This window comes from Rhea pennata, chromosome 6 (assembly GCF_028389875.1).
Source record: "Rhea pennata isolate bPtePen1 chromosome 6, bPtePen1.pri, whole genome shotgun sequence".
NCBI lineage: Eukaryota > Metazoa > Chordata > Aves > Rheiformes > Rheidae > Rhea > Rhea pennata.
Genome location: NC_084668.1, coordinates 10,954,948 through 10,967,899, shown reverse-complemented (window position 1 = coordinate 10,967,899; position 12,952 = coordinate 10,954,948). Strand labels below are relative to the sequence as shown.

At 35.8% G+C, this 12,952-nt stretch overlaps 1 protein-coding gene across 3 annotated transcripts in view; it reads right to left on the bottom strand.

Moving 5' to 3' along the window:
• Positions 1–4,711: 4,711 nt before the first annotated feature.
• The window catches only part of ZNF148 (zinc finger protein 148), a 41,317-nt gene continuing 33,076 nt past the window's right edge, over positions 4,712–12,952 (bottom strand). For all 3 annotated transcript variants that reach the window (XM_062578999.1, XM_062578998.1, XM_062579000.1), the window contains one exon: positions 4,712–12,715. In XM_062578999.1, coding sequence (XP_062434983.1) covers positions 11,120–12,715 — 1,596 coding nt within the window. In that variant the 3' untranslated portion in view covers positions 4,712–11,119. The remainder of the gene's footprint in view (positions 12,716–12,952) is intronic.

The following is a 12,952-nucleotide window of genomic DNA, read 5'->3' as shown; positions in this document are numbered from 1 at the left end:
GGCTGCGGAAGTGAACGCCGTTAAGCGTTTCCCCTATCTGACATCAGGTGGACATATGCTGTCATTAGGGCTCACCTTCAAAGAGCTGCAGCATCCGCTGTTCTGGTTACACATTTAACTAGGTGACTGAGCATTCTGTTGTTCAAAATTAAATTTGGAACATTAATTTGACATTTTTCTTTAAGCTAATGAATACAGCCTTGAAGAAAATCCTTTCTCACTACTGTCTTGGGGAAAAAAGAGACAGATCAGTCTGGTATATTGGTATTCCTGCATTTGCTTCTCCTTCTTTTGGAATTTTAACTTTCTTAGGCTGTTCTGATCTGCCTAGAATTAGACAGCTTTATAACAAGCTTCCAGGAACTGGCAAAGCAAATGGAACAAAATATTGGACTTGAGAGAAAACAAGTCTTCCTTTAAGCTTCTGACGACACACTCTGCTTTGTTCTTACACATTACTCCACGATCAAGATTATCCTGCAATTGCCCTGAAAATACTCCCAGCACTTGCAGTCGTTACTTTATCATCTCTCGACTTAGTTTGTCTTTTGAAAGGACAGACAAAAAATGAAACTATTGCTCCGGAAGAGCTTTCAGGGTATAAAAATTATACTTTTTGAACAGTCATTATTCATATTATAGCACCGTAATATCTTACGAACTACACTAAAATAATGAAATCCTCTGAGTTTCATTTAGAATAGCCTAGTGCCTTTGATCTCACAGCAGAGACAAAAGCTCTGCTATTCTGCCTCTCTGAAACGGCACTAATCATCACTTCTGACCATGAGAAAACAATGATTATATATAAGCAACTGTGAAAACTCACACGGGCTCAGCGGCACAGCTTGCACTTCCAGCACTGCGCCAGCTTACCTCTCTCAGGTAACAGCTCCACAGGCTACGCGGCGGAGGAAGCATTACTTCCTCTGAACGAAGGCACCTGCGTACAGCGTAACAGCAATGCGCAGAACTAGGTCAACAGGTATTTGCACAGTTTGGTTTGGTTACTGAGCACACGTCCAGCAAATGGCCAGAAGTAAGTGCACATCACGGAGGTAGCAGTCGGATCCCATGTCTTTTGCTGGATGTGTGTGGCTGCTGACACATGCAAAAGCAATTTAGTGGATAGACTGCAAAAAAGAATCTCCCCTTCCTTTCAAGACGGAACTTGACCAAATCATCGTATTTAAACTGCCATTCATACATGTGTGCATTTGACTGCCTCTGAAACTCAAAAGCTAGAGCAGGTGCTGCATTAGAGATCTTATGGACCCGAAGATCAGCCCTGACGTGAAAGCAGAAAGATGCTGCCTGGGAGGCGACTTACCAGGGAGACCAGTGCAAAGCTGCTTGCTTCGGAAAGGACAACCGCATGCACAGGCGCAGATTTAAGCCCCTGCGACAGAACATGGTTCCAGTGGAAAATTCTCTTCTTTAAACTCCGTATCTTGACAACTGAAGCAGACAAAAGAGCAAACAATACTCTGTAGGAAACAATCTTCTGTTGATCTGGCAAACACGATGCACGTGGTGACCAACGAAGAGGACAGTCTTCCAGACTACCTCCTGAAACAACCTCCCTCCAAATTTCTCTACTTAAATAAACTGCTCACTACCCAGGATCTATAACAAGGTTTATTTGGGGCAGTTCAGGAACAATTTTAAGTTAATAGAGATTTTTTTTAACCTTGTAAATAAAGAAGTGATCAATCATTTTAACAGAAAATTATTTCTTTCTCTTAACAAAAAGTAGAGCTAGTTTAATGGATTATTTTTCCCACTCAACGCAAGATTTAGTTTCTGACATTTTGGGGGGGGCAACAAAATATTGCCAAAATGTCCTTTTTAAATATCACTTTACTATTTGACTATTTTCATCACGAAAGTCAATAAGCAGAAATTATCGGTTCTGATTTCTTATTTCCAGCACAAAATTAAAACAAACAAAAATCAGTATAACTAACCGAAGCAAACGTAACAGTAACAAAGACGAGCAGGGTGGCCAAGCAAGCAGACGCTACTTCCTCAGGCATACTGCAGAGCGCACCCAGGGTTTAAGACTATTAAAACAATTAGAAATAGTTACTATACTAGGTGGATGTTAACATACCATGTTAAATTCTTTGTAAGTTATTTTAGAAACAACAGCACAACATGCACACTAGAGCAATACTGAAACAGAAGTCATGTCATGTCATACCGCTGTATTCATTCTGTATTTCAGAAGAACATAAAGGCACTAAACGACAGCAATGGTTATGGCCTTACACAGCTCAAAGGGACTGGAACAAGGGCAGCCAGTTCCTGGCTAAGTACTAAGGCCAATTTCAGATAGTTCCTGCAGAAATGACTGTGCTGATTTAATATATTACTGTTTTGCAGCTGTGTGCAACTAACTCTCTGCTAAGGCTACTGTGCCCCTGGTTAGGTCACCAGAGCAAATCCCATGAGTGCTCTTCCTCTGCTACTGCACAAATTCAGTCAACTGGGCTTAAACAACCTTCAGAAATGGTTTAAGCTGAGGCCGGGCAAAAGACCCCTCTTGTGCAGGCCCTACCGCTCACAGGAGGCTCCCTAAGGTTGCTGGTGACAAAACCCATGTCCTGATGCCGCTCGCTTCAGGCCTGGGGCTGCAACAAGCTGCCAGGGAGCCACTAACATCTGCACCTGCCCAGCTGCTTCTGCAGTGACCGTCTGATCATGGCTTAAATTTCAACTCAGAACTTACTAGATTTTTCCCTCTTTATAAAAAGTATTACGCAACTTTAACATCCACTTATATAAAACCGTTCTTATACAAAGAAAAATCAACAGAGCTGCCTACTTCACAAAAATCAAGTCTTTATCAGAAGTGAGCCTACCAAAAGACTTCAGGAAAACAATGCCTTTAAAACATGAGTAAATAAAGGCAAGAAAATCTAAATTATCAGTAATTAATGTTAAGAAACTCATTTTATTTCTGATCCAAACACTTCTGGTTTTGTAAGAGCATAAATGCTATGATGTTCAATATTTCTTATTCTTTCCTGACTCAATGCAGGAAAAACCCATCTTACACATTAAATACTCCATATAATAAACACACTACAAAATTATGTAGTGCACACATGGCATATTTTTACCTAATATACCTAATACAAAACTTGAATAATAAAGTTCACCTTTCTTGCAATTGAGATTAAAACATGATTCCTGATTCTCATTTGCCTGGAGAGTTGCTGGCACTGTATAAAGGTTCTCTAGTGCAAATGAAAATCACAAAAGGAAAGTGGGTCTGACACTACATGTTTCTATTAAAATGATTCCATTACTACAATAATTCAATCTTCTAAGTCCAGGATGAAAGTTAAAGTCATAAGGTATTTTTTTTCTATAATTAAAGAAGACAAGAAAGAGATGCAAAGGGGAAGAAAACCCAAATAAGTTTGCTATGTCTCAAAGCAAACACTTAAATATTTAATTGTTGATATTATCAACTTTAGTTCTTGCACAGTGATATTTACATGCCTTCATCCTTCTCATTAAGAAAGCAGATTTTGTCTGAAAATATCTAACATGAAAAATACTGCTAAGTCTATTCATAAAACAGTATTCTATATTTTTATTTTTCAAACAGCAAGTGACCACATTTAAAATGCATCATTTGCAAATATAAATTATCAAACTATTAGTTTAATTAAAAATAAAGCAAAAACATAACTTCCCTTAGTATCACAATACATAGAAGGGTATTATAAACCCAAAATGACTAAGTTAACCATAAGAAAACAGTAATGTCAAAAGCGATGAAACTCACTTAAGTCACTTAATGAATAAATCAGTTCTAAGAATACAATACCATTCACCATGATTATGTAAAAACGCAAACTTTCGTTGTATTATACAGATAAAACAATCCAATCCTTCATGCCACATTTTGTAAACCATGACATAAATTACACTCACAGTCAAAGGAAAAGGAAGAGTAACTTCCAAAATATTTAAGCTCCTTTTAGGGCAGAAATAAAAGGCAAAAATAGTATCATTTAAAATATATCAAGTTCAACCAAAAAATTCATTTGGTCAAGCCTGCTATCCAAATAGTTTTGTTTCCTGCAAAACTATTTTTGTCCTTTTGAGTTGATTATGAAATTTATATGGTTTCTTTTTACATATTAAATGTAAACCATGTGTTGAAGTATAGCAAACCCTTTTATACTTGTATCATTTTTGCCATGAGACTCAAACATCCTTCGTACACATACATACAGACAGGCACACATACACAAATGCACACACTCATCCTTTGTATCAGGAAATTCCTCATTTCACAGAATAAAGAAAGACTCACCTACTGCTTTCTGTCAGAAACATGAGGAGTATACAAATTCACACTTCTCGGGTTCCTACAAAGCCATCTGTTACCTACATACAGACTTTTACTGATGGAATTCAGGTTATAATCTTTTTTGTCATTGTAATTTTTACACTGACAATAAAGGGACGGAATTGATGTTGTAGGATAAAGAAATACTGACTAATCACTGAAATAAACCTATTATCCTGCCAAAAATTATCTATAAGGACTTTCTTTTTTATTAGTTGAAATACAAAGAAGGCATATGGACTTCAGGAAAATAACACTATATCAGAAAATGCACTGTAACAGTGTTCCACTATATATATATATATATATATATATATATATATATATATATATATCATCAGATTTTTCATAACACATTTATCTTTTCCTGTACACTAGATTTTGCACTAGTTTCCCTCTCTTCAAATTCATCGTATGCCTTCAAAATAAAAGGATGTCACTTGCTTTATTGGATACCAAGTTCCCTTCCAGACAGCATTAAAAGAAAGACAAGACTACACAGACAAAGTCCAGTATAATTCATTTCTGACAATGAAAAATCCAGCCCCTCATACTGTTGCAAAATTCCTCCTACTGAAATGCTTTACTACAATAATAAAAAGCATACATTACATATAAAAGATACCAGTGTACTAAAAGTGACAGAAGTGGACTAGCAAATCCTTCAAAGCACATATTATATAAATGACTAGCATTTAAAAACATTTTTTCTATAAAATGTAGGTCATATACATTTATAAATTGGGGGTGGGGAGGTTCTAAAGCAGTGATGACTGTGTTCAAATAGTTATGCTGCTCTGCACAGTCTAATACCTATTCAAGTCAAACTAAAAGTTTGATGCTTTAGTAATTGAATAAATCCATATCATTTTCTCGTAACTCAGAATTTGAAAAATAAGCAACCCAAATGAAATGTGACTTGTAAGTTCACTGCTTATCTGCATATGAAATCTGAAGAGAACTACTCCTTTCTTTTGGAGGCCCAAGTCTCATCAGTTCAGTATCGGGACTTAAAGACTCCGAATTTAAGTAGAGGAATTGTCAGGAATCAGCACAGAAGCAGAATAGTATCTCTCATCCTTTAGAGACACAGCTATTCAACTTTTGCAGTCTTCCTCATCTTGCAGAAGTGCAGCCAAGCCATTCATTTCTGACTCAAAGTGTGTATGGATGAAGCCATAGATCTAAAGACTGTCCCCTCTGCAATTAAAATTGTGCTGTGTAAACAACGTTATTACTCCAGCAGGAGGACATTTGAATTTATTTATAAAATAAATGCTTAAGAATATTCATTAACTCAAACAAGGCTATTAACTCCAGAAGTATTTTTGGAACTATCCTTACGCTACTTGTAAAGTTAGCACTGTCCTGTATTATTGCTTACAAACAGTACAACATCATATGCCTTCTAACAGAGCGGTGCTGTGATCAGTTCGTACGTATTTACAGGATTTCTTGTTTGTTTGTTAAACAAGCTATAAAAACATTACATACTTTACAGACAATACAAATTTCCACATTTGTACTCAATTCAAACAAATGGAATGCATAACAATAATAAACATCATAAAGGAAGACCGACATAAGTCCTTGATTGTCAAGACACATTTATATTTATATATAAACTCTAACTGTGCAGAATCAAAGATTCAATCATAGGTACATCCTTATTTGATAAATCATATTTACAGCATGATATTGCATAAAAAAATAAAATAATGTTGTTTACACAATATTACCTTTCCATCCATTGGATTAAGGAAAGCAAGAAACAACTCTTAGAAACGTTTGCTTGCCTCAGTTTGTGTTTCCTACCAAAAGATACAATTTTAGAAAGGAAACATAAGGTTTTATACGTAGAGTTTAGCAAAAGCAACTATAAATCTATTTCCCTGACACAAAGCAATTTAAAATGGAACAAAAGTTTAAATTTTAACTTAAAGACATTTCATTAGCAGTAATACTTTCTTAGTACTTGTCCTTTGCAATGTGAGTTTAAGCTAAATGCATTACATGCCTAACATAAACATGCATTACCATAAGTTGAATGAACTTTCAAAGTTACAAGGCTTCATTTTAGTAAAACATTTAAAACTAGGAAAGTGTAATATTATTCACTGCTTCAGTACCAAACATGTAATTTGAAAGTTCACATGGGTACTGGTACCAACTGCATAAGCATATTTCTGTTATGATTTCCAAATGGTTTCCCAGGAAAATTAGGCTTTTCCCTGCAATTTTTAATGGTATTCAAACAAGCAGATGAACGAGAATATAAACCAAAACCCTCATAAACAAAATTTAGTTAGCAAATATACATACATAAAGAAATCCAATGCTGCAAAATTCAGAGTGGATTCATCCAAATATTCTGGTTCATTTCAAATAGTTACTACATATGATACAAATACTATAAAAATATTTTGAACAAGCATGGAATACACTGTATATGTCCAGGTGGAAAGTTTTCATAGGAGAACACAAATACTTTAGGATAAACTCCAAAAGTTACATTAGAACCCCAATAATTTGCAGCAATGACTCTGAAACCCTTTATAACTCACAACTTTGAAAACAGTGAAGAAGCAGGCAACAAAAGCAAGGATGTCACATCATAAAACATACTTTGTTCATTTATTTTGACAACTGTAATTTAGTTTTCACTATTTCTTGTACCTCCCAGTATACTAGTATGGATTCTGAAGTATACTTGGGTGAAGTAATACAGTATTACTAATGTGAGACCTCACTACAGTACTTTTTAGAACTTTGCAGAGAGGTGGGGAGAGACCATCATGGATGTGTAAAACTTACTGGAAGCTTTGATTAGCAGTCAGCAAATTAGCAAGATTTTACTGTACTTCTCATTTAATAATGAAGAGATACCTCCATCCAAAAAACTGACAAGTACAATATAAAAGTAAGGAAAGTGTTAATCCACATGAAGATTTTGTTGTCTTATTTTTCTTCTGGAACCACAATTTTCATTAAGACAACACTAGAAGACACAAGATCATAAACATAGTTCTTTTATCACCCAATTTAGAATTTTTATATTGTTACTCATAACTCAACATACAGTGATACACATTGTTATCCTTCTCCCCAAACCTTGTAATTTATGATTAATTCACTCTCAAATCAAATGAAGAAAATGTAAATACTTATTAGTATACCATTACAAGCCAATTCCTTCATTGTCTGTTATATTAATGGTAAAACATATCAAAGGACTCATGCTAAAAGGGACACTGTCAAGTAATTTAGGTACAAAATATGGCCTCCTAATATATGTGTGTATGTATATATACATATACACACACATACATATACATGTATATATAGAGGGAGTTTGTTAATAAATATTATCAATTTCCTATTTTTTAAAATTAATTTTCTCTATCACTAGGAGATATCCACAAAAAAAAGTCACCTTACACACACACATTCAGTGCTTGCATGACCTAAATCTAAAAGCTTCTGCTGTTAGCTCTATAGAATACAAATGCTATCCCCAAACTTACGCTGACTGAATATCAGCACATCAACAGAAAACTAAAGCCACTTTCTTTCCACCTCTTTCAGCTTAAATGGAAAACTAACAAAAATGAACACTGACCAGATCAACATGAAGAGTGTGCATCTGTAGCGAGGTAAAAGCAGCAAAACGTGGGCAGTGGAAAATGTCTGAAAACAATGTAGTCATTAAAAAAGCGAGCGCTTTTTACAGAGAGAAACCTCCCAAAGCTACATACACTCTTATTCCAGAATAAAAAGGTATGTATTCAGGAAATTATAGCAGTATATTTGGTTAACTCCTCCATACAGAAAGCTTCGAGCATCAGTGGATAAACTACACACACCAGCACTCTGATTGCACGCGTGAAGAACCTCCGAGAGCCGCTGCGGGCTCGGCGGGGGCTTCACAGTCTGTCTTAAGGCACGGGGAGAGGTGTAATGGCTCAGCAGCAGACTAGAGAACCAACTGCGACACGAGGGATCGCACGTCTTCAGAGGGTTCCCGTTTTGCTCTGGGGAAGAGCAAGGTCTTTCGCTTTGTACAATAACTACTCGGGCACCCAAGTGGCAATTTTAAGTGTGAGGAGAGCTACTTCTTCCTGTTCTTCTATCGCTTTCTCACATCAGAGTAGCACAGCCATAACTTTTATAAACAAAGCTGAATCAATCTGCTTAGTGACAAGCAGGCTTCATTCTCTCTTATTTCCCGACGGGGCCAGATAAGTGCAGTGATAACCTAGCCAAAACTCTTCTTTTTCTTTTTTTTTTTTTTTTTGCTTTTTTTTTTTTTTTTTTTTTGCTTTTGCTGCTTGTCGTATTTAAAAAATAGTGCTATTACTGACCATCTATTTGCAAGGACAAGACACTATAACAACACAGTATTATTCAGGCAGCAAAAGCTAGGATCTCCCAGAGATGAATGATGAAAATGAAACATGCTTTGCAAGAGGCTTCCTGGGATACAGGGGCCATATTTATTATGTCTGTGCAAGATCAAAAAAACAAATTGGTCATAAAGGAAGAAAACCAAATAGACATCAACCAGATTTAAAATATTCTTTCAAAGAAATTTCCTTACATGAATCATTAAAAATCCATATGGATTCTCCCTTGATATTCATTCTTCTTAACTCAGGGACAAATCTTCAGACCAAATAACTGGTAAGTGATAGCATGCAGAAACATCTTCCTATATTATACACCAGTTATGCACCATCAATGAATCAAACAGAATTTGTTTTCTTACAGAAAAGTATTAAGTAAGAAGTTTACGTAAGTTATGTTTCCTAGCAATGCAGGAAGCAAGCCACAGATTACAAATGCACTTTCTTCCTCAACTGTACCAAGTAAAATTAGTGCGCTATTAGCCATACCATACTGGAAAAGAGAGGATTTGGAGATACTAGGTTCCTGACAAGGAAACTTAAGAAAAATATTGCTACTATTTTGGGGAGAAGTGGGGAGTGTTGTGTGTCCCACTCAAGTCCTTTCAAAAGACAGGATATATTTTAGCCTCTTGGGACGCAGATTTTTCTACTAGCTGATGGCTTCATTTGAGAGACACCAGGTAGCGATAGTGCTGTAAAAGGATGTATGCATCCCTATTTAAAAAATATATATATATAAATATATACACATATATGTGTGTGTGTGTGTGCGCACGTGTGTGCGTGGGTGCGAGCATTTCCCTGGTTAATCAGCCTATGCTAGGCTTAAACTGCCTTAAACTACCAGACAGTGTCCCTTTAGGGAAGGTGCAATAGAACATACAGTTTAAAAATCTGTAAATTGTTAACTTAAACTACACAATAGTTATGCTACTCAAACCTTACAACCTTAAAAATGCACACAGAACTACTTATCGTACCATACTGTATACTTCAAGACAAAGCACTATTCAAAAAAACATATTCATGGTACAGGGATAAAGTTTGTAGTTTATTTATATTGTGAAATGCAATGAAAGCCTCTGATCACTCATCTGTGCTCAAAAAGAAATTCTGTTCACAAGCATTATTCAACAGTTTTGCTTGGTAAAATTGTAATGAATTTCACTATGAAAACACTAAAAAGTATGCAATTTGAATGCCCACTTCTTCAACTTTCTGGGATACTTCAGTAAATTTAATTATCTTAATTGTCAAAATTCTAGACAGAGAATTAAAATAGTTTTTACAGAAGCTAAGAATAACCAATCTCAATTTATATTAAAATAATTGGAGTTGTATGAGATGACAATGATGCAACCATATCAAACCTAAAAATCTAAAATAGTTTTATTTTTTGAGAAATCAAAAACTATCAAATAAACTAAGTGCTCTATGTTAATCATTATGAATATGTAGGGTAAGGTACAATTAAGCTTTTAAATCTTGGAATACACAGTTTGTGTAAGCATTATGTATTTGGGAATGTCATCTACAGAGTATTTCAACTAAAACTTCAAAATCTTGATATCTGCATATGAAAAAGTCATTAAAAAGTTACATCTAGATTCAGCTGTACAAAGAAATACACATTACTTCAGGAATGAAGTAAAGACATTAGCAGTTAGGTATTTTGCTAAAAAAAAGTGTTTAAAATATTTTAAATTAATTAGGCTTTTAAATAGTAAGTTAATCTATCAGAATTTATTTTTTCCTCCAAACACAACTCAATGTAATGCAAAGCAAAAATAAAGGGCAAATGGTCTAAAATTACTTTTGACAAAGATGGAAGAAAGGAACTTCTAGAAAATACCATCTTTTAAAGCTATAATTGCTTGACCTTGAAACTTATAGTTTATTCTGTCTGTTTAGTATGTGCTGATTCCCTGCTGAAGAGCAATGAGTATGCTGACAAGCTTAGAAATGACAATATGAATAATACCAGACAATAACTGTCCTCCCAAAGCATACAAGGAAACGAGTTAGGAAACAATCATGGGGGAAAGTCTTACCTGCAGATTTTGTTTATTTTAAATTTCATAGAAGGTAAAATAGTTTCTGTACTCAAACAAGTGAATAATAAACTGCCTTTGATAGGGGGCAACACATCAGGCAGTTCAATGACCGGTGACTAACCAAAAATAAAAAAAAGAAAAGCAGTTATTGGTCTTGCTAATATCAGCTTACTTTTTTTTTTTTAACATATCATATCGCTCTTAAAAGCTGTACAGAACTCCATGTTATATAGAGCAACCCCGTTTTGACAAATGTGTTCTAAAGTGCCGGTATTATTTACAAAGATTTCTTAGCCAAAAGTCTGGCCTGTTGTGGCATCAGGTGAAGAAGTCATCCCAGCTCTACTGTCATTTACATTCACCAAGGGAAATTCTGGGAATTCAGCACTTGTCCCTGGTCCCCGGAGGTTCACCTGTCCATTGGCAGTGCTAAACTGAGAAGATATTCCAGCTCTTGCCCCATGGTACTGAGCTCTGAAGGGCTGCTCAAAGGAGCTAATTTGATATGCTTGATGAACGGGCTGTGCCTCTGCCTTCTTCTGAGAAGTTACTTGATCCAAAAAGTCCTGTGTAGAGGAGGAGGAAGAATGATTTGCCTCATCACCTGAAAAGGGAAAAGGGTGCTGCGATTCACCAACCATTAGTCCAAAATGAGACTTGTCTGGAGTTGTTCTTAAAGGAGAGTTCATTCCCGATCGAAAGCTATTGACCGGTATAGATGTGTAGACCTGTTTCTCTATGGAAGGAAATGCTGGCTGTGTTGTAAGAGTCTGGTTATCAGTCACAAAATTAAGGCTTGGGTTGTTCAAATAGGCATCATTTTGGCTAGTTCTGTCCAAAGCTTGTTGTAAAAACTTTGAATATTCTTGTAACATACTAGCTTTATCTGATGAGGAAGCTTGAGAGCTTGTTCCAACTGTCTCAGATTGGGTGACCTCAGATACTTCAGAAGAATTGATTGATATACTGGAAGTTACCTCAGTGTCAGCCACACTGAAAGATATTTCATGTTGTCCGTTAGCCTTGTGTGAATAATGATCTAACAGAGTTTGCAGTACCTCATCTGGAATGACATTTTTGTCATGGTTACCTTTAATTTCAACATTCAATGCCTGTGTGTCTAATATTGATGCTGTGGCAGTTTCATCAATGACACTTGCCACAGCTGCCTGCGTTACCGAAGGTTGAGATGCTATGGTACTTACATTCAAGGCATATTCTCTACTGTTATTACTAGCTGCTTGTAGATACCTCTTTTTCTTTAAAAACTGCATTGCATCATCATAATTAGTGCTGCTGTGTACCGGTTTACTGGGCCCTTCCTGTAATGTATCCACTTGATCAATGTCAGCATTACCTTCAGAGTCCAGCAAACCTTGCTTATCCACAAGATCAAAGGCATACTTTGAAACTTTGTTGTCTTCATAGGTAGATAAAGGTGAAATGGTTTGACTTTGCTCAAGTGGCTGTTTCAGACTTCTCTTGCTGTTAACCTTTTTGAGAACCAGCTTAGGTGGGTGTATTTCTCCAGAATTTGCTTCTTCTAAGTGCGTTCCACTGACAGAAGAATGTGGCATCTCAACAGCATATTCTGCTACCATATATTCATCTTTTACTTTAGTACTAGCAGAGTACAAAGGCAAATAGTCATTTTTGTCCTTCTTCTGTTCTGACTTATCTGTACTTTCCTTATCTACAGATTTTGTTTTCTCTGTTTTCTGTCTTTTCTTCTTTGGCAAGGAGCTGTCTTTCATAGGCGTAGAGAAACCAGAATCTTCCTCTGATGGCAAAAAACCAACTTTGGTGGCACTTCTGTTCGGTTTCTTGTCACGGTTCTCATGGCACATACGTTTATGTTTCAGCACACGATCAGTCCTGGAGAAATACTGCAGAAGATTTTTTTTAGAGAAAAATAAGTATTTATTTATTTATTTAAATATGAACAGTTCATTCACTTTACCCACTTTTAATGACGCATCAGACAACAGTGTTGTTTGAAGCATCAAAGAAAAAAAATATAAAATCAGTAGAGACAGTTATGACTCTGCTCCACCTGTGCACCAAGATAACCTACCATAACAAAAAAACATTCTTTTGAAAGTTTATATGTATGCACATGACTA